At 39.9% G+C, this 25,221-nt stretch overlaps 1 protein-coding gene across 2 annotated transcripts in view; it reads left to right on the top strand.

Moving 5' to 3' along the window:
* The first annotated feature begins 5,194 nt into the window (after positions 1-5,194).
* LOC131028935 (rhomboid-like protein 20) overlaps positions 5,195-25,221 on the top strand; it is a 60,824-nt gene continuing 40,797 nt past the window's right edge. Inside the window, exons 1-2 of one of the 2 annotated variants that reach the window (XM_057959310.1) lie at positions 5,195-5,481; positions 5,659-5,759. In XM_057959310.1, the coding sequence (XP_057815293.1) occupies positions 5,457-5,481; positions 5,659-5,759 (126 nt within the window). In that variant the 5' untranslated portion in view covers positions 5,195-5,456. The remainder of the gene's footprint in view (positions 5,482-5,658; positions 5,760-25,221) is intronic. The other variant, XM_057959311.2, reaches the window with a different exon arrangement.

Genomic DNA, 25,221 nt, shown 5'->3' with positions numbered 1-25,221 from the left:
GGGTCTTCTTTTCACTTTGTTTCTTTTTGGTCCATCGATAAATTGACTTCTTGACGTATTTGAGAGATTTCCAAACCCTAATCATTAATGGCTTTTTCAATAATGTTTGAATTGTTTGTTTAGATCATTGTTAGGGTGTAATTTGTTTCAAATGTTTGATTCTTTTGACAAGAAAACACGTCAAGCACATACTTTTACTTGGTAGAGTAACTTTGAAATGAATTTGATGAAATGTGTATGTTATAGGATCTTTTCAAAACCCCAATGATTTCATAGGTTTTGAGCAATGGAATACAAATCAGTCAAACTCTTCTATTGTCAAAAAGGTCATTAATAATATCATATCCCACATCTTGATACTTCGTCATCTCAAACAACCTTGTCACACCCGAGGGTGCGTCCATTTTTTTTTGCCTTTTGCCAAAAGTTGAACCAAAGAGAATCACTTCTCAATTGGATCATTTTCTTGGGAGATATGTGGTGAGTGTCTTGGGGGCGGATTCTTCCCCTCCCTTGCACTATGATATTACAATGTTTGGTTACTGACTCGACTGATTTCTACACTTAAGGTTCATAACAAGGGCTCCTTTTAGTGCGTCAATGATAAACTCCCTCAAGAGGCTTCCCAACCTTTAGAACAAAGACTTTATGTATCTCAAGGATATTGGGAGAAGGTTATCATTGAACAGTACTGTTGGATGTGATTTTTATCACAATCCACATTTGATTATAGTAGGTTGGAATACTCAGCGTTAGTCGTTCCCCACTTAGGTCGTTCCTCTCTCATCGACCTTATGGGCTTCTTGAGAGGGCATGCCTGCTAATGGATTTAGCCTTATTCCAATAAATGAAAGCGAGTCTACCGTTTTGGTCACCCAATTAAAAGGAGAGCATAGGCTTATCACAAGACAAAGCAAATATGTTTGTTCTTTTTATCCCATCAGTGCAATATGATCTAACTGCTATTTGGAGATGTTGCTCCAACAGTCATGGTGTTATTTTTAACCAAGATAGCAATAATAAGTGTTATTTTTGTCCAACAATTGCAATAATTGAACCTTGAAAACTTTTGAAAAACCTTGCAAGAAAAACAAGAACTTGAAATTTGAAAAGGTGGCTTGTTCTTTTTACCTTGCAAAATGAAGTGTGTTTGGTCCTTTTTACCTTTTGTAACAAGAAAATAAAATTTACTTGTTCTTTTTGGTTTGCACCAAATGAAGTACAAGTTACTTGCAAAAATAAAGGTTTTTTTTTATCCTTTGCAAGAAAGAAAAAAAGTGAAGTTTTTTTTATAGCACCAAAGAAGGAAATGAAGTTCTTTTTATCTAGCACAAAAAGAAGTGTGAAATTATTTTTAAACCTTGCAAGAAATGAAGTGTGAGTTATTTTTAAACCTTTGTGACAAGAAATTAAAAAAAAGTAAAATAAAAATTAATCTAACGTCTTGGAAATTTGTAAGAAAAGTTAGAACCTACAAAACCCTCAAAATGTTAGTCCAATATTATGGGCTCACAAGCCTAAAATATTGCTTTGTGTTACAAAATTTAGCTGTATGCGTGTGACAAATGCGCTACTCTGGTGAAATAAATGTGCTAAAATAAAACAAAAGTGCTAAAACACCACAATTGCGCTAAAAGAATTGACAGAAGTGCCACAACACGACAATTGCGTTAAAAGAAGTGACATAAGTGCTAAAACTTACAAATGCGCCAGAATAGAAATTCACAGAGGTGCCAAAACTAAAAAAAAAAGCGCTAAACTGTGTGACAAAGGTGCTAAAATGACACCTGTGTGTGGAAAATCTGCAAGTTTAAAAAATTTTAGTAAATTTTTTAACTTGTTAGTGTTGAATATGGGACATGAGCCCCATGGTGGGTGCCAAAATGATGTACGTGAAAGGGGACATACAAAAACAAAGCTCAAATGCCAATAAGTTAGTCTCAACCAAAACTAAAATGAACTTTTAACCTTCAAATGCACATTAAAAGAGAATAAAAAGCATACAAATGGAAGCAAAACAAATGAAAAGAAGAGAGAAGAGACTCCCTAAGATGCTCCCATTGTGCTCTTGATGGCTCTCCCTTGTTATTCTCCTCTCCAAGATCCAAATGCTTGTTTGAGTGTAGCTCTCAGTTTTAGCATGTAGCCATGGATGCCAAATGAAGGATTGAGTGGTTGAAAATGAACTTCTATTGCTATGCAGATGCACAAATAGAATTTGCTATGAGAAAGCTAAGTATGAGTTTCTATGCCAATATAGTAACAATGCTTAAAAATGCTTCCTCCTTTGCTTGAGGATGAGGGTCCTTTTTAAAGGCAAAATGGGCAATGGGATGGATAAGATTGATCTGGCTTAGCAAGGGCTATGATTGCATGAGGAGGGCATGATCCTCAATCCATGTTTGCATTTTCTACCAATGCAGTGGTGACAAGTGGCATCATGAGAGGGCTTGAGAGGAGAGGGAAGAGACATGACAGTTACCCTAGGGGGTTTGGTTAGGGTTAGGTTAGTGGATAAACATTTTATCCAAGGGATAAATGAATGTGCAAGGGTTAAAGGGTAACCATGGGCAAAGCATTGAATGCTTGAAGAGACTTGAGGGTTAGATGGATGGTTGAGTTGGAGGAAAAGTCTCTAACCAAGGGTCAAAGGTGGGTTAGTTAGATTAAAGCCTTTAAGGCTTAAGTAGACTTTGGGGGTTAACTTGTGGAAGGGAGAAAACTTTTAATGTTTTCGAGAAGTGACTCCTCACTAATCCCTTAGTTAGGAATGTGCAAATGTTTAGAAGGGGATTTAGGCTAAATTAGAAAGGATTAGAAGAATTTAGAAGAAGGGTTAGTGTGTAGGTGGGTTTAGTAGGAGAATGCAAGTGGGACGGATTTTTGGATTTTAATTAAAATAAAATTTATTTATTTAAATAGGGATTTTGATTGGGGATTTAAAATCAACGTTTAATTTATTTAAATGGGAGGAGAGGAAAGGGGGGTGATTAAATAAATTGATAGTTGGACAATAATTAGTGTTTTAAAATTTATTTAAATTTATGAAACTTATTCAATTGAAATAGTAGGATGGGTTGAAATGAATGAAGTAAATGTAAATTTAATTAATAGAAGAATATTAAGTGCATTAAACAAATATTAAATATTTATTTAATTTAGCAGACAAATTTATGTGTCTATAGACTCAAATCTAGTAGGGCCACAACTAGGGAACCACCTTCCCCAAAACACATAGTACCATAATGGAGAGACCTATTAATAGGTCAAATCATTACATCAACATTTTTGCCTTATCTTTAGTCTGAGAGCAAAGGATCATATTGCAAGAACCTTCTTTTAAGTCTTTTTTTCTTTATTCTCCTTCACTACATTCCATCCCTCCTCTTGCTTAGCTACATCCTATAACACCTACGTCACTACATTCTTTGCATTCTAGACCTCCTCTATATTTTATCAAGAAGGCTGCAATGCATTGTTCACCGGACACTCTGAAGAATCTTTCACCAACTCCAGCTCACGAACAACATGAACATTGTCCTCTTTCAAACTCAAAACCCTAACCAAGGCCTTAGATGATTGTTGAGCTTTAAGCATTGCTCTATTACAATGGTCCTAGTCAGGTGAAGCCTTAGAGTTATTGTTTCGACTAACATCCTCTTTCTCCACTGAATAATGTGTGTGGGACATCTCTTTCCACCAAGTAGCCGGTTTGTCCCATTTACGCTTATCACATTGGGTAGAAATATGTCTTGTTTGAAAGCATTTACGACATCTGAAAGGAACCCCTTCGTAATCCAAAGATTGTAGCCAACATCCTTTTGAAGTTTTCATGGAAATCTCCCCTGAGAAAGATTTACTCACATCCATCTTCACTAGAATCCGAGCTTAGGTAATATGATTTAAGGAACCCTTGTCCACCAATAAAAATCTACCCAAAGAGTTACTTGCAACATCCAAACAAGAGCCAAACCAATATTGTTTAGGTAAGTAAGGAGGTCTTACCTACAAAAGGAAACCTATCAAAAAGATCTAATAGCTAGGTTGAAAGCCAAGAACCACAGTTTAAGCATAAGTAGGTACTTGTCCTCCTAGCACCACTAAAAATCATAGAGGATCTGGTTCCTGTCCTACACATTATCAAAGACACAAAGAAGCCTCAGGCACTTGTGAAGATGTGAACATCCCCTTCTAGAATAGGATCCCATAACTTAGAAATCCATCTATGAAGTTCGTAGAGGCTTGGCCAAAAGCCTTTGAACCATCCAATTAGGCCATGTTTAGCAAAACACCATTCATTTACAACTATTCCATTCTCCACCTCCTTTATTAAATTTACTATAGTAGGAGTAGCAGAGGGTTGCCCAGTTTGAATACCTAGATCCCTCCCCTCCAAACTAGAATCCTCTTTATTCTGTCCTTTAACCACACTAGACCCTTGTCCCATACAACCCATATTCAATTCCTTAGAGCTACTCATCCTACTCCAACCCTTACAATCCCTCTCCACCTAGTTGGAACACCCCTCACTTAATCCATACAAGAGAGAAAGTGGTTGCTCCCACCTATGATATGAGGGTCCTCCACCATTTTTAGATCTGAAAAAATGACCTCCAAAAAGCCCTTGTTTGCCAAATCTTTGCCAACAACATTCTCCCGCTTGAGACGACCTTTGCAATCAGTAGAAACCAAAAAGGTAGGCTTGTTCCATTGCAAAGCATTTGGAAACCTTGAGACTTGCGCATAAACCCTAACTTTTGGAAAGAACAAAAGCACCTTCATCGTGTAGACTCTGTGAAGATGAGATTTTCACATACCAAAGGTTATGCACATTTTTAATAAATGAATATTTATTATATTAATATTAACTCTAACTAGTCTATATTATATGTTGTATTATTTGATATAATATTATATATTGTTTCATTATATCAATATTAATTATATTTACTAGTATTTAATATTTATTTCTAAAGATTAAGTCGCTATTAAAATAATAAAAATATATATTAAAAATTAAATATTAAAAATTATACAGAAGATATATATATACTAATTTGAACATTTCAAGAATATATCCCTGATTTGATTTAAGTGGTCGTCATAAATGTTTTTTTTATTACCTAAGCAAATGAGAAGGAATATATGGCTTTCTAAAGTTTTGACCAATACACCGCTTAAAAAAATAAATTCTAAAGCCTCCTACAAAAAGGAAGGAGAAAGCCTGTTAAAAACCACGGAACGACAAATTTTCCGTCGACAAAGAAAGCTACAAATAAATAAAAATCCGTGCTGTTGACGGGGAAAAACGAGGAAGTGCCCTCCATTTCTCAAGGAATTCGCAGATCCGTTTCTTCTCGTGCTCTTTAATTTTTGGTGTCGACGGTCAATTTTAACTGAAATCCGGCCATATTTACCTGGAAATCTGCCCAATTTTGACAGAAATCCGGGACAAAATGAACGCAGGACCCTCTGGATTTCGTATGGCTATTTTGTTTTTTAAATTTTTGGAGGAGTTAAACTGTGTTGTTGATATAAATTTAGTTGTCATTTTTGTTTTCAAAGAGGATTTATATCATCTTAGTTTATTGCGATATGTTTGCATTTTATAATTTGAATTTCTGTTGGGGTTTATTTATTTATCTCTGACCCATGTAGAACATGCTCCCGTGACAAAAATTTTGGTTCTCCTATGCGGCGCGGTCTCCATTATTGCTGCCACTCAAGGACGACCGTATTCCTTTAATCTTTCGTATCAGGTACCTTTGTTTTGTTTCTTTTTTCTTTTTCATTTCTTTAAATGCCCATTTAGACAATTCGATTTGTTGGATCAGAGAAAGAAGTGAAAAGTCATTCTTTTGTTAGATGTGTTTTTGGTCTAGGGATTTAGGGATCCAAAGGTCATGTAAATATGAGTTTTTTCTTCTTTTTATTGTAAAATGAGTGATGGATTATACACCGGTTTTTTGGCTTAGAATTGTTTGGTTGATAAGAAAGAGTGTTGAGATTCTCAGCTGGTTTATCCTTATATAATTGTTACGCATATAAATATTAGTTGTTGTGTAATCCCGTCGCTTTCAGCAATAAATTTGACTTGGTTGCCATGATTGTCATTCAACAACGTAGTAGACTTGATTGCCTTGCAGGCCATAAGGATTATATTAGAAATGGAAGTACAATTGCGTGGGGCATTTAATGAACTTGTTTATGTAACAAATTCCCAAATATTTTAGTTTGAATCTTCATCAGCTCAAATTAAAATAAAATAAAAAACAGACGACTCCAGATACACAGGTTATTTCACTTCAACAATTAAGTTCACTTGGTTGCTATGGTTGTGATTCTACAATAGATGGCTTGTTTGCCATGCAGGTAGTCAGGATTGTATTGGGAGTGAAAGTAGGTTTATTCATATGGTTTATGGGCTTGTTTACTTAACAGGCTCAACAATTTAGCCCCAATTATTACCATCTCAAATTAAAAATTTACAAACTACTTCAAATACATGAGTTATGTTGCTCCAACTCATGACTGGTATTAAGAAGTGACCCCAAGCAGAGAAATACTCCTACTATTTTAACGCCCATGGTGGTGCCATGCAACCCTCCAATTAGAAACAGGGAAAAAGTAAATCTTCACCTGAAAAATTGTAGTGGTTGATTTTTCTGTGGAAGCTTTGATTCATAGTTTCTTAGTTGATTGCAAGGTTCCATCTTAGCACTGGCTGAGAAAACTCATGATACCCTACAGGTGATAGTTTAGTGACACATTCCTGAAATTTTTATTTCACACGGGATTGCTATACTGCAAATTGCTCCCATGTTTGCTCTACAGCACCTTGTAATGTCCCCTTTTGGGATTACCCTAGAATCATAGGTTCAATTAAAAAAAGGGGTGTAATATAGTTAGAATTTTCAACTTTACCAATAAATATGTCTTTAGCAAGATAAAACCCTGAAATAGGTCCTGCAATCATGTTAGATAACTTATAATTCTGCCAATATTTCAATAATGGTTAGGGTAACATATAAATGCATATATATTATTAATTATTTCAATCAATTATAATGAATCATTTAAGAAGACAAGAATCAATAGTTTCGTTCCCATAATCCACCATAATAGGGGTTGGAGAGGATGCATGTTAGGGTGCCTTAACTTCACCACATCTAAGCCCAAGAGCGTGGATTATCCATACTCGACCTTTTGTCCCTAAGTGGCAGGAACTCTTGTCCATCCAGCATGATGTGGGCTACTTAGAAGGGGAAAACGCACCTGCTCCCCTAATCATTGCTGCTCAATAAGACTCCCTAACTTCACCATGACTAAGCCCAAGAGCATGGAGTATCCATACTCGACCTCTTGGCCCCAAGTGGCAGGAACTCTTGCCCATCCAGCATGAGGTGGCTACTTAGAAGGGCAAGACACACCTGCTGACCTTATCAAGGTCCTCTCTAATCCTTACATGATGGTTCATAGGAGATTTCAATAAATAAATGATAAATTACTATAATAAAGGATATATATAGATCATATATGCAATCACGAAATATAAATTGATTCTCTATTTATCATTATCTTACATACCACAAATAAATAAGATCACTATGGTCTGCAATATATATTGGTTTCTGAACTGATCAATCTATATGCTTGATAGCTGCTGTTTTGTAAACTGATCTCTTTTTTATGAGTACCGATTTGCTTCTTGTGTTTTTCCTTGATCAGAAATCTCTATTCTTCGATTAACCTGATTGATTGATTGAATGATTGAATGGATTATTTTGATTGTATGATTTGAGGTATTGGTGAATGATAATGTAATGAAGGCTGGTTAGATATATTGGTGAATGATGATTGAATGAATGCTGATTTGATAGAATGATTTGCTGAGTGACCCTTGAATGATTGGAATGATGATTGATAAGTGACCCTTGAATGATTGGAATGATCTCTTTTATACTTCATTGGTGAAAGGGTCACCACCTTTCATAAGGCTTGAGTCACCACCCTTCATATTGCACCCAACCCTCTTACTAAGATAGTAAATGATCATGCCCAACCCATGTGAAGTGCATGGGCATACCTTAGAGGAGTGTGGAGGATTGAAGTACACTCCTTTCAACCCATTTGGAAGGCAATGGATTGACTTGGGATAGTGTTGACGTGTATTTTATACACAATCATACACAGAATAAAATACCAATAGGTATCTTATCCTCTCTTGAGAAAATAGTCTCTAACTGCTGAAGATCTGCAAAAAGGATCAGTTAAATGGACTCCAAGGTTCTTTTAGTGGGGTCTCCACGTGTGGACAAGCTTTTTTAGTGGTATGATGTGATTTGCTGTTTCCTCCAAGGGGTCTTACGTATTCAAAGCGCGAAGATTTTACTAAACTAAAAGGAACTTTTAAAAAAATAGCAAAAGGATAGGGTTTAAGGAGGTCTAATCTAGCCTAACCCTATGAATGACTTAGCATGGATGAGACTTGGCAAGATTCAACCAACTTCAATTTTGCCATAAGATAACAACTCAATTGAAATTAGTGCGATCTTCTAAGGTAATATAATGATGTTCAATGCATCAAAGACCAAGGACACTACTATGAAGGTACATATCCAAGACACAATGATAATTGAAGATTAAGGACTCAAAGTGTTCTCCAGTCGACCACGCAAGGCGTTCCTACAATCAGCAAGAAGCTAGTGGTTTGGATTGCGAATCCTACCAAATATCAAATCTCACACTTAGTCTTTCAAATTAACAATCTACTTCGATTGAGCATGATTCAAGTATGCCAAACAACCATGAAGATAACTCAAGAAATTTGCAACAAAACACCATAACTTCAATATTTTATTGATTTCCAAGTCATCATGTACAACAATTGCTTGAATTTCTCTCTTCAAGACTCAATCTTGCTACAAAAATAAAATTGCTTCTAACTCTAATCTCTCTTACATCAACTATTGACTCTTACTCTATTGACTATAATCTGACTATTACTAAATGAAATGAAAAATGGGGGTATAAATAGCATCCCTAGTTACAATGAAAGGTCCAGATTGAAAACAAATCAATGGACAAGATCATGACACCTAAACCCTAATTAGGGTTTGTTACAAATGACCTCCTTTTTACTGCACAATATTAAATACATAGCCAAATATTAAATTCGGCACAAAAATCTAGGAGGTATCAACCAATGAGAAATGAGATGTCATGTCATCTGTAACAACCTTTCATCTAGAATCTTATTCCCTTTCCAATTCTCTTTCTTAGCATATGCAATGAATTTTGTCACGATTCCTTCGATTTCTGTGATTGGAATCTCGGGAAGATTCTTGATACTCTCTTCTAAGTGGATGACCTGATCGAATGCATCTAGAAGAGCTGCGTCCCAAGTAGATTCAAGTTCCTTCGTTCTATCAATCAGGAGCATGGTGGCATACATCTGATCATACTGCTCATCTGTAACATCTGCGTCCTTGCGAAAGATGATCTTGATTCTATCCTCAAATTCTTGCATATCCACATCTGTCTCGACCTCGATCCTTCTGCCAAGAATGGTACGAAGTACCTCAAATACTCTGTCCTGGATCGGATTGATCACCTCCTCAACTTGACCACATCTAACACTGATGTCCTCGAAGAGAACACTCTTTATATGGAGTAAGGTTGACCACTGAAATAAACTGTGAGAATCACCTTCCAAGATCCTCTCTTGCGCTAAAATTCTTCTGGATGTGTGTCTTATTACTTTCAAGACAGGGATGACAACGTCCTTGGTATGGGCAAATGCAACTACTGTTACCATCAATTTGTGGATAATCTCAAGAACTTGGATAGCCTGATGAATAATCTTCGTCATCCTTGTAACAAACTCTATGGCCACTGTATGAGATCTATCCATCCAACTACATGTACGCTGGACCAGGTTCCTGAATCTTTCTGCTTCATTGATTGATTGAAGGGGCAATGCCTGCACTGGTGATCTAACTGGATCCTGACGTCCCAAAGGTTCGTTGATGTGACTGAAATACGTCCTCCATGCACCGACCTCTCTCTCAAGCTTTCTGTTCTTTTCCACTTCTTCTCTAAGCTTGTCCTTCAATGCTTCAAATGTGTCGGTAGCATCATCCATTGTCTGCTCTGCAGTGGATGGTCCTAACTCAATAGTCTGTATATGATAGTCCTCTGCTAGGATCTCACCCTCATATTTATCTACTGCCGGTGTAGCTATCTGCAGTTTTCTGGATCCAGTCTCATCTCGAATCATCTTGGACATCTTTGTAGCCTTCTTCTTTTCTGTTATTACATGTGAACGTCCAACAAGGCTCTCTAAATCAATTGCACTGTCCTCGTCCTCTACGACGATCACCTTGGTCAATCTTTCCTTCAACCAATCTGGGATATTCGATCTTGTCTCTTGAACTTGAATTTCTTTATGTACTATTTCTTCTTGTCTGGGAGGGGATGTTATTTCATTATCTTCTTCTAAATCATAGTCTTGGAGAGATCCATCGGATGAAACATGCTGTGTCTGTCCTTCCTCCTGCCTATCATTCTGTACCATAGACTCCATGGACTTTTCCACTCGAATTGTTCTATCCTCTTGTTTGGAAGAAGTACCTGGTGTTTGATCTTTGTTGGCCCCTTGCTTTTTCTTGGAAGGCTCTTTCTTTTCTGATCTTTCCTTTCTCTTCGAACCTCTCGGATGGAGATTGCCCTCACTGGCACATCGAAGGTTACCTTCACTTGAATTCCTAGGATTAGGATTGCCTTCACTCACACTAGCTCCACCTTCGGCTGGTTTCTCTTCCAAAGTAAAAGACATAGCTATGCCTTGTTCTCTCAACTTCTGATGTTGAACGTCTACCCATCTGCGAGTACAAGACAAGACTGGTGCCATCAAAGCATCAAAGTCCACGAGCTCGGGTTCATTCCAATTCAAACTTATTGTTTTACTTTCTCGATCATAGGAGGACTGAATGTGCCTGCCATTGTCCTGAGCTTGGTCGGCCACTCTGTAAATCCTGCATTTCCTGATGAAATCCAAAGGCAATCTAGAATGTATCTTACGTTTCACTTCAAGATCATCTAGGAGGTTCATCATAAAATCTTCAATTTGATGCTCATGTCTAAATCTTCTACCGACCGTCTCCTCTAAATGTCCATATGGATCAAAGCTCTCTCTCCAAGCAAAAGACGAGAAAGAATACAAGGCTAACTCCATCTCTGCATCATCCATGGCTAAGACATTAGGACATACCTCAACTGAATTACCCAAAATAATAGGTACCTGAACTCCATTCTGATGTCTGTGTCTGAATGCCTTCACATATGCTGCCAACTGCCTTGTTACTTCAAGTAACACAATTCTGTTTGTCGGGTACCTCGGCAACATGTATGGAGGTAAAGGACATCCATGCACTCTAATGTAAGTGAACTTGGGAAACTGAATGAACCATGCACCGTACCTCTTGATGAACTCCTGGGCATCCTGAGACAATCTGTTGTGAATTCCACCTTGCAACGTCCTTGTGATGTTCATCGTGAAAGTATCATTGACTAACTTGTAGTTCTTCCCTGGCGGATGATGCAAGTAGGTATAGGATTCACAAGCTCTGACTTCGCCGGGTCCTCTTCCAATCACTCCTCTGTGAGGTAGTCCTGCGTACTCAACGCTCCTGATTAAGGCATAGATGACGTATGAACTCATGTGGAAGGACTTAGTAGCCCTGAGTCTCCTCAACTGTACGTCTAAGCAATGGCTAATTATCCTAGCCCAATGTATCGTACCCTTTCCTTGAACAATCACCTGGATGAAGTAAAACATCCACTTCTCAAAATAGAAGGCATGAGGTGCTCCTGTAACTCGGTTGAGCATAGTAATCAAATCTCTGTACTCCTCCTGGAAATCAATCCGGTGCGGTGTGTTCGGTACCTTGCTTAGACGGGGACGACTCTTAAGTAGCTAGTTCTTATTGATTATGCTTAGGCAAGCATCTGGATCATCATCGTACACTGATCTGGCTCCTTCAATGCTCTTGTATATCATGTCCCTGTGCTCTGGAAGATGGAAAGCTTCACTTATAGCTTCCTCTGAAAGGTACGCCAAAGTGTTTCCCTCATTGGACACAATTGTCCTGGACTGTGGATTGTAGTGACGGGCACACTCGATCATCAACTCGTGGCACTGAATAGCTGGAGGAAAACCGACCGCCTTGATGATGCCACTCTCTATTATTCTCCGGGCGACAGGTGATGGCTTGCCGATGTAAGGGACCTCTCGGAACTTCTTCGTGCTAAAGTTCCCCAAGTTGGTATCTCCAATGTTGCTCCACTTCGACACGATCTTGGTCTCCACCTCTTCGGTCTTCTGATCTTCTTTCCTGAGAGCTGAGCGGCTGGTGGATGCTCCCGCCTTTGGGGTCGCCATACCTACACAACATTTCATTATAAGAACTTGATTTTGCAATGAATAACATAAATAAGAGAGAGAAGTTTTTTAGGAAACGTCATGATAAGTCTCTAGAGTTATCATTTCCTAAAAAACAACGATTGAGCTAAGAAAATCAAAATTCAAAACTTCAAAAATTAAAATATGACGACGAAAGAATAAAGCAATAATAATCAAATCGCCATACCTCAATAGAGAGCTAACTCTAGAATGCAAAAAAAGGAAAAGATCGCCTAGGCAAAATTGAGGTAAAAATAGCCTTCAATGTTATCTCCTCAAAAATCAACTTCGCCACATTTGGATTTCAACGTGATCTTCAATTGCACCTTTGACGTGGTCTTCAATCCTTGGCAAATTCGCCCTTGACAAATCGCTCAAATGGATCTTCAAGTTCGCACCACCCTAGATAATTAAGCGCCACCTTTGGTCTTCAACGTAATTCGCACTCCACACTTCAAGCACCCTTCGCACCTTCTTTGCTTTCCTCAATTCGCATGAAGGATAAAAATGATTATGTGAAAATGATATCTCTCACCCTCCATATATAGCGCTTTCACCCATTCACCACCTTTGGCCGACTTGGTAAATAAAACCATTTTTTAAATGATTTTCAATGATTTTCAATAAAATAAGAAGGCCGACCTCCTTAAATGAGCGCTTGAAATCGATTTTTATATTAATTAATTAATTAATTATTAATGCCTTACGTTTTTTGTTTGCAAATTTCGATTTTAATAAAGGCAAAAATAATTAATAAAAGATCAACACCATATTAAATGCTAGTTTAAATAGGATTTTCAATTTTTTATCGAACTTAGCATTTAAGGAAATTTGAATTTGTTTATTTGGCGCCAGAACTATGAAAACAAAGGGACGTACCTCATCGCTCTGGTCCCTTGGAGAGGGACAGGAGCGATCCATGATTTTGTCTTGATTTTTGCATTTTTTTTACGTCCAACTCCTTCATCTCCACGTTCAACAGTGATCATTTTGATGGTCCTTCGAATTTGATTGCCTTGTGTGCGTTCATGGGTCCCTTTTGGATGTTCATCGCCCTGGTCCTTGTCCAAAGGACAGGAGCGATCTTCATTTTTTCACGTTTAATTTGCATTTTTGATCTTCGATCTTCATTGTGATGTCCTCCAAATGTCGTCCCTTGCCTCGCTTAACCTCGCCTTGTTTCGATTTTGGAGGAATATGAGCGCTTTTGATAGGATCGCCCTGGTCCTTGTCCAAAGGACAGGAGCGATATGAGCTTTTACCTTGATTAGCAATGTTTGGACGTTCAAAACTCTTGCATGTTATCTTCAAATGATGGCTTGAACCTTGTTTATCCTTATGGAGTCTTGACTTAGCACGTACTTGAAGCAAAACGAAGGATCCAAAGCAAATCGCCCTGGTCCCTTGGAGAGGGACAGGAGCGATATGGTCCCTAAGTCCATTTTGGCGATTATTTAACGTTTGAAATCTTCATGCATCACCTTTCTATCTTTCCGTGGACCCTCTAAGACCTTGCGAAATCTTGTCCTTACGTAAATCTTGCACACAATGACCAATATATCTAACATCGCCCTGGTCCCTTCCTGAGGGACAGGAGCGAACTAGGTCCTAGGGTGCAAATCTCTTCATTATAACGACCTTTGAGTGCTTGTGCATGATGAAGACGCTCTGAAATGTCCTTTGCCACCTTGTCTTGACTTGGATCGATCTTGAACTTAGGGAGGAACGACCTTGAACTCGCATAAGAAGCAACATCACCACTGTATCGCCCTGGTCCCTTGGAGAGGGACAGGAGCGAACTTCCTTTTGTGGCTCTTATTTCACTTTGCCAGGTTCCAAGTTTATATTCAACGGACTCGTCATGCTCCACTCCATTCGTCCATGCCCTGACATTATCTGCAACTTGGCCAAAAAATCAATTACAACAAAAATCGCTCTGGTCCCTTCCTGAGGGACAGGAGCGAACTGGGTCTTAGCACTCTTGTGGACGTCTAAAAAATCTTCAATTTGTATTCAATGCGTTCATCTCATGTTTTCCTTTGCCTTTGTACGTAAACTTGCCTTGATTTTAGCTCGGATCTTGCCTAATGAAGGAAATCGCTCTGGTCCCTGGGAGAGGGACGAGAGCTACAAGGTACCTCGCCCTGGTCCCTTGGAGAGGGACAGGAGCGATTTTAGCATTCTAGGTCATTCTCCTTCATTTTTGCATCTCAAATTATATTCATTTGGCAAAGCATCTTCCTTTGGACCCTTTCAAATTGTTAAGTCATCGAAATCTCGCAAGGACAAGGCGAAATTTGATTTGTAGCTCCGGTCCTTCACTGAGGGACAGGAGCGATTTTTCTCCTGGAGGCATTTTTGTGCTCATGAAAATCTTCAATTTATATTCAATGGAAAGATATCGCCGTTCTCCATCACTTCCAACTCGAAATTTGTCCGGACTCTGCAGGAGTAGTGAGATATTTGAAAATGAGCTCCCGTCCTTCACTGAGGGACAGGAGCGATTTAGCTCCTACAGGCCAAAATAACATGATTTTTCACATTTTAACACTTCACGAGGCGAAAACAAATCAATTCCAATGCCCAGGATCAAAATCAAAAAAGGTCAAAATTTGGTCAAAATATTCAATCGGACAAAAAATTCACATTTCACTTTCAATACTTAGACAAATTTAAGCTCTGCATCAACATTCCAATTGAAAATTAGACCATTTTGGCGAATTCATTGCATTCAAAATTTGCATCCTAGAAAGGAAGCTCAAAAACTCTCAAAAACGACTGGATTCTGGCCTGAAAAGACAAAATTTAAAACCCTAAGGCTTGACCCTAAATCCAGACGACTAACTAACTAACAAAATCCTAAAAACGAAAGCAAAAACGAGCGAAAACAAGCGAAAAGAGGGGGTCCCCATTTGCGATGGGGCGATGTGTGAAATGGTCACAACAGATAGTTGCACTTAAGCCCCTATGCCCACATAAATGCAACTCTTCCCAAGGGCTTCCATGGTAGACAAAGCCTTTTAAAAACACTCCAACACCCATTTGCAATTGTCGTACCCAAAGATACTTGGTCTAGGGGCATAGAAGTGACATCATAAGCTAATAATAATCTTTTTACATAATGCCCAAAAGCCCAAATTTGAGTTTCACCAAATCAAATAAATTTAAATCACTAAAAATATTTACCATACACAACATTTAAATAAATCCAAATAAATAGAAGGGGACATAACTATAACACATTTCCATGGTTAACAAGGAATGGAATGGTCCAAATTTCAATAGCTCCATATTGCAAAGCGAGATGGTGGTTGATCCTTTGGTATCGCCCATTGGCCTACCTTGAGATGTCCTGGACACTTGATTGTACCATAGGTAAGGAACAACAATATTAGATTACATTATTCTCATGTCCATACTTACAATTAATTAACATGCGTTAGTCACAAACCATCAACACGTGCAAACCTACCAAATAGATAAATCACATACCATCAACATAGATACAAATTGGGATTTGAAAATACCTAAGTTTAGGAAGGATTATGGCGTTGTGCGTGCAGGGGCTCACGGGCGGCCAAGCTAGGGTTTTGATGCCCTAGCTTGTGGGCGGAAGAGTTGCAGGTGCATTAGGGAGGGGAAATGCAGGTGCGTCGGGGGAGAGCAGTGGAAGACAGTGCAGGGCAGGGAATGACCGAGGGTGGGGAGGGTGGAGCGGTGGTCAACGAGTGGGGATTTGGCTGCGCGCGGTTGGGGTTCTGGTTTGTAGTGGGCCAAAGGTTTCCAGTGGGTCATGGGGATACGGCTGAATCCTCCTCTCGGTGGTGCTTGGGAGGGGTGGGGTCTTGGGTGCTGTGCCTTCTCGAGTGGCCCTTTGGGGTGTGGGTCCTTAATATTCTATTATAATTTTTTGAGCTCCGATGTCGAGTAATGGTGGTGAGGCCTCGAAGGTACCTCCCGCCATGGATTTTCGTGCTGCGGTGGGCTCAAAACCCCCACCCTAGAGTATGAAGACTTTTAACAATAACCTTTTCTCATCAGAATCGAGGTCTGGGAGTGCTGGTAGCTCTCGTATTATGAAGATTAATGGTTGCCTGGAGAGATGCAGTGAGAGGCCGAAGCTGGTTATTCCTCCTGAGATGATAGTTGAAGATGTTGAATACTTTTCAAAACACTCGCTATATTGCAAGTTTTTGGGAATGAGGGTTTCTTTGCAGTTCTTGGAAAACTGGGCGCAGAGGACTTGGGCACCGGAAGGGGAAATGGAGATTATGCTGTTGGCAAATAACTACTTCATGGTTACTTTCAACTACATGGAGGATCGCATTAGGGTCTTTGAAGGAGGCCTGTAATTTTACAGCCAGGTGGGGTTGTTCATCAAACCTTGGCATGCGGGGTTTAACCCTTCGGAGGAGCTCCCAAATAGGGTTCCAGTGTGTGTTCGTTTACCACGTTTTCCAGTGGAATGCTGTCGGGGAGGATGTGCTACGGATGCTTGTCGCGCTGCTTGGGAAGCCAGTGGGATCTTCAACGGAAACCCTAGGGAGAAAGGTAATGACCTTTGCATGTATCTGTGTTGAAATTGATCTTAGTAAACCTCTGCTAGATGCTATAGATATGTGTGCGGGCTCTTACTCATGGGTTCAACAGTTAGATTATGAGACTTTACCATTCCGCTGTCGTCTGTGTCATGAGTATGGTCATTTATAGTGTAAGTGCCTTAGATATAAACCGGTGGTGTGCCAACCTCAACAGTTGGCCCAAAGCCAAGATAGGGTTGATAAAGGAAAAGCTGCTATGTCGGTAGAGGTAGTGGGTGCTGATGGTTTTGTCTCAGTTAAGACAAAGAACAGGAATCAAGGACAAAAGAGGTCCTTACAGGAGAGACAAGAGGAGGATACCTTTAACAGATTTGAGGCCTTGGATGACCTTAGCCGATAGGAAGTGAATCCGGGGCTAACCCCTTTGGATCAAGGTGCTTCAGGGGGGGTCCGGAAAGAGTTATTGAGGACTTTACCTAGGCCCTGCAAGCGGTTGGAAGCTAGCAAATGGAGATGGATCAGACAGTAGGGGTCCAGTTGGGACTCACTCCTAGTTCAGAGGTGAATTTGGTTGGGGGGGAGGGATCTCCAATAGCTCTGAAATTGGAACCGGCTGGGGTTAAAAGTAATAAGTCCTTCGTTCACCTGGGTCTACATTAGAAAGATATTAAGAAAAGTGCTTCAGAGAAGAACTCAAAGGTTGGCAGAAAGAAGGATTTGGATAAAATCAAATTGATGGGAGAGAATTTGGTTGAGTTAGGGTTAGTAAAGACTCTAGATTCTCACTTTTCCAATCCTCCAAAATGATTGTGCTTTCATGGAATGTGAGGGGCTTGAATAGCGGCCCTAGACAAAAAGCTATTCGGGAATTGATTAGGAATCATTCACCTGATTTTCTGTTTGCAAGAAACTAAACTCTCGATGGAGAGTATGATGGGTCTGGTGTTGAAGCTCTGGGGGCGAGGCGAGTGTCAGTGTATTGGGGCAGCTGGTTCCTCTAGAGGGGTGGCCTGTCTTTGGAACCCTTTAAGGATTCACCCTGTTTGGTGGGTGGCTTCCAGATCCTCGCTATCCAGGGTTGCCTCTAGTCTTGAGACTGCAGATTTTATCTTGTTTACTAATATCTATGCCCCCACCGATCTTTAGGGTAAGTAGAACTTATGGTCTCATATCTCTTGTATGCGAAGGTTGGTCCCTTTTCATCCTTGGATTATGGTGGGAGATTTCAATGCCATCCTTGAATTGAGTGAGAAGGGGGGTGTCATGCGGTTGGAACCTTCTTCTTTCCTTTTTCGGGATAGTATATCTTCCCTGCATCTTGTTGACATTAAGCCTGGTAATGGTTTGTTCACTTGGAACAATAAAAGGGTGGGGGAGTGTTGGATTGCAGAGAGGCTGGATTGATTTCTAGTTTCTAGTTTTTGGGTTGGTGGGGGGTGGTCCACAAGTTCTGAGATTCTTGACTGGAGAGGGTTAGACCACTGGCCTATCAAGCTGGTTTCTGCCCGGGTCGCTTGCTCTCCTTCCTTTAAATTCCAACTTATGTGGCTTTGGGACTCTGCTTTGCAGGCTCTTGTTGAGCAGTGGTGGAGGAAGGGGAGGCCGGCCTTTGGCACTGCTGATGCTCTGCAAAAAGGATTAGAAAATCTGTTTGATGGCAACACACACAAGAGCACAAGAAACAAACATTAGTGTTAGCAACAAAAGATTATCCTAAACAGGCATATCAAGAGAGATATTAAGCATGAAATAGAAAGCATATAAACATAGAATAAAATAGCTAATCAAGATGCTATAGTTGCTCCTCCCTTGTTCCTCTCCTCTCCAAGTCCCAAATGAGCGTAGCTCTCAGATTTTAGCACTAGCCATGGATGCCACATGGAGATTCAAGATAGTTGAATATGATAAGCAAATGCTATGCAAGTGTAGATAGTGATGCTATGAGAAAGCTCTATGCTAATGCCAGTATAACAACAATACTCTAATGCTTCCTTTTCTTGCTTGAGGAGAAGGGTTCTCTTTATAGAAGAAATGGGGAAATGAAGGGTTAAGATTGAATGGTTTAATCAAGGGCCAAGTTTGAAAGTTGGGGATCCATGTGCACAATTGGCACCAATAAAATGGTGACAAGTGTCAACATAGGATTGGGTTGAGAGAAGAGGTTGGAGGCATTAAAGGCCTGAGAAGACCTCATGGTTATCTAGAGGCTAAGGGTCAAGTCCAAATTAAGATTACCCACTGGATTAAGAGTTAATCCAAGGATAAACCTTTGTGCAAATGTTTAAGAGATAATCATGGTCAAAGCATTAATGGCCTGATGAGACCTTTGGGTTGGGTAGAGGTTGAGTCAAAACAAATGTTTTAACCATGTGGGAGGGTTTGAGGTAACCATTAATGGTTATTGGAGACTTTGGGGATTAAGTGGTTGAAGGTTGAAAGCCTTCAATGGTTATCAAAGACTTTGAGCCATTTAGTGGTTGAAGGTTGAAAGCCTTTAATGGTTATCAAAGACTTTGAGGGTTTGAGAAGTGACTTCCCTTTTGCTTAGGAATGTGACAAAGTTTAGAGAAGGGGTTAGGTTATTTAGAAGTGATTAGAAAATTCTAGAAGGGGTTTAGGCATGCAAGTGGATTTTGTAGGAAAATGCAAGTGGGAGAAATTTTGGTATTTTCAATTAAAATAAAATCATTTATTTCAATTAAATGGTGTAATTTGCATTTGGATAAATATTCAAATAAATATTAATTTATTTAAATGAGAAAAATGAAGATAAAGCATTAAAATGCTTGAAGACTTTGAGGGAAACCATTAAAGGCTTGAAGACTTTAAGGAAAACCATTAAAGTCTTTTGAAGACTATAGAAGGAAGCCATCAAGTTTGAAAACTTTAAAGCCATCAAGTTTGAATACTTTAAGGGAAACCATTAAAGGCTTGAAGTGGGTGAGGATAAATAGGATTTTAAATAAATAATTTATTTAAAATAGTTGTGCAACTTGCTTTTGTAGGAAAATACAAGTGGGTGGAGGATAAAGGTGATTTAAATAAATTATTTATTTAAATTAATTGTGCAACTTGCTTTTGTAGGAAAATACAAGTGGGTAGAGGATAAAGGTGATTTAAATAAATGTTAATTTATTTAAATGTGAGAGGTGGGATTTTGGGGGATTTAAATAAATATTAATTTATTTAAATGTGAGAGAAGATTTAATTAAACAAATATGATTTATTTATTTAATTAATGGTCTGAATTTGGTTAAGTGAATTAAATCAAATAAATTGAATAATTTATTTAATTAATAGGAGAAGAGGGTTAAGATGAATTAATTAAATATTAATTTAATTAATTATTAATTGATGGTTAAATAATCAAATAAATATTAAATATTCATTTAATTAAGTGGACAGATTTATGTGACTACAACTGTTATGTACACTTTTGCCAAGCAGTTTCAGTTTGTTAAGTTTCAGCTTAAATAGTGGAACTGGTAGGGTTTCGGGAACATTTTTCACTCTAAGAAAGCTGCCCAAACAGTGTTGAATGGCATCACTAGTGAAATCAGAGAGCATGGCTTGTCTGAAGCCTTGCTTAGGGAGGAGGACAGGGCTGTCAAGGCTTTAGAGGAATGGGAGCTCAGGGAAGAAATATACTGGAAATAGAGAGCCAGTATTGATTGGCTTCAAGTGGGCGATAAAAACATTGCTTTCTTCTTCAACTCTGTGAAAGCAAGAAGACATGGAAATTCCATTCCTGCTCTGGTCAATGATAGAGGTGAGTTGTTATTATCCTTGTAGGAGATCTCTAGGGAGTCTTTATAGTATTTCCGATCCCTCTTCAGTGAGGATTCTCAGGGGGAATTGGTGGAGGAGAATCAAGTTCTCGCTTGCATTCCTTCTCTTGTTATTGGGGAGATGAATGAGCAGCTTATGGGTCCTATATTTCTGGAAGAACTCGAGAGGATTGTTTTTCACACGAGGAAAGGAAAAGCTCCTGGACCGGATGGGTTCCCGGTTGAATTCTTTCAAGAGTTCTGGGATATCATCAAACTGGACTTACTGAAAGTAGTCCAGGAGTCCCAAAGGAATAAACAGATGCCTCGGGCTTTGAATGCGACTTTCATTGCGCTAATCCCCAAGTGTGATGGGGCCGACCGGTTAGGCCAGTTCCGCCCTATCTCTCTCTGCAATGTGATTTATAAGATCATCTCTAAGCTTATAGCGAATAGGTTGAAGAAGTGTCTGGGGGATGTTATCTCTGAGGAGCAGAGCGGGTTTGTGGAAGGGCGCCAAATTCTGGATGGTGTGGTCATTGCTACGGAGACCATTCATTCTATGGCAACCTCCAAGGAAAAAGCTATGTTTATCAAGCTGGAAATGGCTAAGGCTTACGATAGAGTTCGTTGGTCCTTCCTCTAGAAGATCCTCAGGGCTTTTGGCTTTGCTGAGGAATGGATCCAATGGGTTATGAGTTGTGTTATGTTCACCTCTTTTTCAGTGCTAATCAATGGTGATCATACTGAGCTGTTTGGTGCTTCTAGGGGTCTTCGCTAGGGGGACCCCCTTTCCCCTTACTTATTCATTCTCTTGGCTAAGGGCCTGGGGAGGCTGATTAAGCATAATGTGGGTCTGGGTAGTATTCAGAGGTGGAGTTGGGGTAATGACCTGCAGCCGCAGTCTCATTTGCAGTTTGTTGATGACACGGCCCTGATGGGACTTGCTCGGATTAGAGAAGCTACTAATCTACGTAAGGTTTTGGATGTTTATCTGGCGGCCTCAGGCTAGTTGATCAATGAGGATAAATCTTCTATCCTTTTCTTCAACACTCTTGGAACTATTCAAAGGAGGATTGCTCTTATCTTGAGATTCCAAGTTGGCTCTTTGCCCTTGACTTATTTGGGTATTCCTATTTCTCCTGGTAACCCTCCTTGGGAGTCATGGTAGGGTATCTTGGATAAATTTCGCTCGAAGGTTGAACATTGGACTCATAGATGGTTATCATTTGCTGGGAGGGTTCAATTGATTCAGTCGGTGGTTCAGGTTCTTCCGATTTATCGATGTATGCTTCAAGTGGGTCCTAAGTGGTTCTTAAAGGGTTTGGACTCTCTGGCAAGGTAATTCTTATGGGCAGGCAATCTATCCTCTTCCAAATGGAGTCTTGTCAATTGGGACTTGGTGTGTAGCCCGAAGCAGTCGGGGGGGCTTGTTTTAAGGTAGGCTATTTTATTCGGGGGAGGCTCTGGCGGCTAAATTGTACTGGAGGTGGTGTGTTGGAGGTGGTGTGTTGAGCAGGATCAAGGCTGGGCTAAGATTTTGGCCTACAAATATATGTGGAGGATCCCATTGGAGGAGGTTCCAAGATATCCGCTTGAGGGAAAAGGCTCAACGATTTGGTATACTCTCAAGAAGGGGGCTTCTCTCATTAAGGAAGGACTCTTTTGGATCTGTAGGCGGGGGGAAGAGATCCTTTTCTGGAACGACTTTTGGGATGGTTACCCCCCCATCCTTGATTAGTTTCCTAACCTTGGGAACCTTAGCCAGAGGTTTTTGGAGGCATGGTGGTCAAGGGTGAGTGACTTCAAGGCTGTTTATAGGTGTGGGCGGCTGGAGTTGGAGCTGTGGAAGGCTCCTAATGAGTGGCCGGTTGCTGGGATGGAGGAAGAGTGTGCTGAGTTACATGGCATTTTGGCGAGTAGACACTGTAGTGCTCTCAAGGGTAGGGATGGACTTGCCTGGTTTCCAAATCCTAAGGGCGTCTTTACTGTGGCTAGTGGATACTGGGAACTGTTGAACTGAAGATTGGAAGGAAGAGAGGTGCACTGGTGGAAACATGTGTGGAATAATTTTTCTTGGCTGAAGTGCAACTGCTTCGCTTGGACTCTGGCCTTGAATAGATGCCTAACTTGGGACAATATTCGTAAGCGGGGATTCTTGGGGCCTTCTATTTGTGCTTTGTGTGGTAATGGGGAGGAAGATTCCTCACATCTGTTCTTCAGATGCCCCTTCTCTATGCTTATTTGGCATTACTGGTGGGGGGTGTGGAAGCACCCTTGTGTTCACGCAGATTCTCTGGTGGAGTTTTGGAGCAGTTTGGGCAGACCTCCTATCTTGTCCTCCTTCATACAGATTGTCTGGTATATTGGGCCCATTTTCATACTCTGGCAGATCTGGCTCGAGAGGAATAGGAGGATCTTTCGTAAGGTCAGACTGTTAGTTCAGCAAGTGTGGAATAGAATCATGGTTATGATTTGGGAGACGGTGGAAGCTAAATGTGAGGTGAATTTTCCTTTGGATAGAGATGAGGCGGATATTGTGAGTAGGTTTGGCTGGCAGGAGTTGTCTCCCACCTCCTCTTGTGTGAGGAGAGGTAGACGTGCTATGAAGAAGGTCCAAAGGGTGGGAAAGTGGAGGCCCCCTCAGGATGAGTTTATCAAGATTAACGCCGATGGCTCCTCCAGGGGTAACCCAGGCCCTGCTGGGGTTGGTGGTGTTGGTAGGAATGGTATGGGGGAGGTGGTTTTCTTCTTTTCGGTGCATAAAGGGAGGCAATCTAATAATTTTATGGAGGGACTTGCTATTCTCTATGCCCTGGAGCGTGCTTGGGAGTTGGGTCGAAGGAAGGTTATTTGCGAATCGGATTCACAAATTATTGTTAACTTGTTGACAGAGCAGAAGGTGAGTGGGATTCATTGGCAGCTGGCAGGGATTGATCATCAGATTCTTCAAATTAGTTCTTTAATGGAGCAGGTGTCTTTCATCCACATTCCTCGTGAATGGAATAGAGTAGCTGATTGTTTGGCTAAGTGGGCCTCGGAAGATGACAGTGATTGGAAAATTGAAGGTTGGGAGCATCTCTCCTTGGATTACTGTCAGGTCTTGCAGAAGATTTTTGTTGAGGACATGGATATTTATGATGCTGGCTGATCTTGGGCTGGGCTTGTGGCTCTTTTTTGGGGCCTTGGGGCTCTGGTCCTCCTTGTAATTTTTGTGTCTGATTTTCAATAAAGTTTTTACCCCTTTATTCAAAAAAACATAGATACAAATTGAACCATAATCCATAAAAGTTAAATTACATCATTCAAACATCATAAAATTTAATTAAATTTCTAAAGCCCATGAACTTATAATATTCGTGTCAAACCGTTGATGTGTTTTTTATGCACATGCGAACATAGAATAAAATACCCAAAAGTATCTTATCCTCTCTTTTGATATTGCTTCCTTTTCTTTTCATATTCCGTCAATTCCTTTGGCTTGTAAGCAATAATGCTCACTTGGGTTTGAGGATTACAGTGGTGTTGAAGCTAGACTTTGGATTTTTCACTAATCACGACTTCACTTTGAAAAGCCACAATGACTCGGAGTTTATTAGTGTGTAAAATATTGTAATCAAAAGATGTCGGTATCAAGACACAGCAAGTGATTCCCTTCCAAATCAAGTACAAGTCCTAACCAAATGATAAGGCTAGAGAGGAATAACCTTGGATCCAAAGCACTTCATAAGTAGATATCAAGGAAATGGACTTGAACATAAGATCCAAGATGTGCGGATGCATGAGCAAACAACACAAACGCCTTTCTCGCAATTGACGGTTTCCACTTAGGACACCTAAACTAAACAAACCAACTGACCCTAAAGCAAACTCAAACTAGGCTAAAGCGCACAAAAGCAAACCACACTAAGGCAAACCAAAAGCAAATTGAACTAAAGAAAGCAAGCAACTAACTACTTGAGCCACCCAAGAATCACGAGTCAAATGATTCAAGGCAAATTGAGAATGAGGCTCAATAAAGGCAATCTATCTAAAACACACGAAAGGAAAACCTACTCTAAAGCTATATACAAGACTCCTAGACTTGACATGACTCAAAGAAGCGAAATATATACATGTCTTTACATGATTTCTCAATATGTTCAACAGGAGTGTAGCAAAGGTGATGGTTCGCAATTGGGCAAATTCATCCTTAAATAGGGAAAAGCAAGCTCTCAACATGCATCTCTCATATTCAGGCAATTTCTCACGCAAGATAAGCATTTGAGGCAATTCATTGGGACCGTGATCTATCCAAATGCAAGTTGTTTTTCCTAACACCCCATAATCGAATTCATAGCATTCAAAATTGAGAGCAGGGAAAGAGACAACTTGGTGGCGTTCGTGCTCAAATGGAAGTGTTTGCTCGCTATTCAGTGCATTGTCGGAAGCGAAATCACTAGCTGCTTCA

Source organism: Cryptomeria japonica, chromosome 7 (assembly GCF_030272615.1).
Source record: "Cryptomeria japonica chromosome 7, Sugi_1.0, whole genome shotgun sequence".
Taxonomy (NCBI): domain Eukaryota; kingdom Viridiplantae; phylum Streptophyta; class Pinopsida; order Cupressales; family Cupressaceae; genus Cryptomeria; species Cryptomeria japonica.
This window is presented reverse-complemented; position numbering and strand designations above follow the sequence as displayed.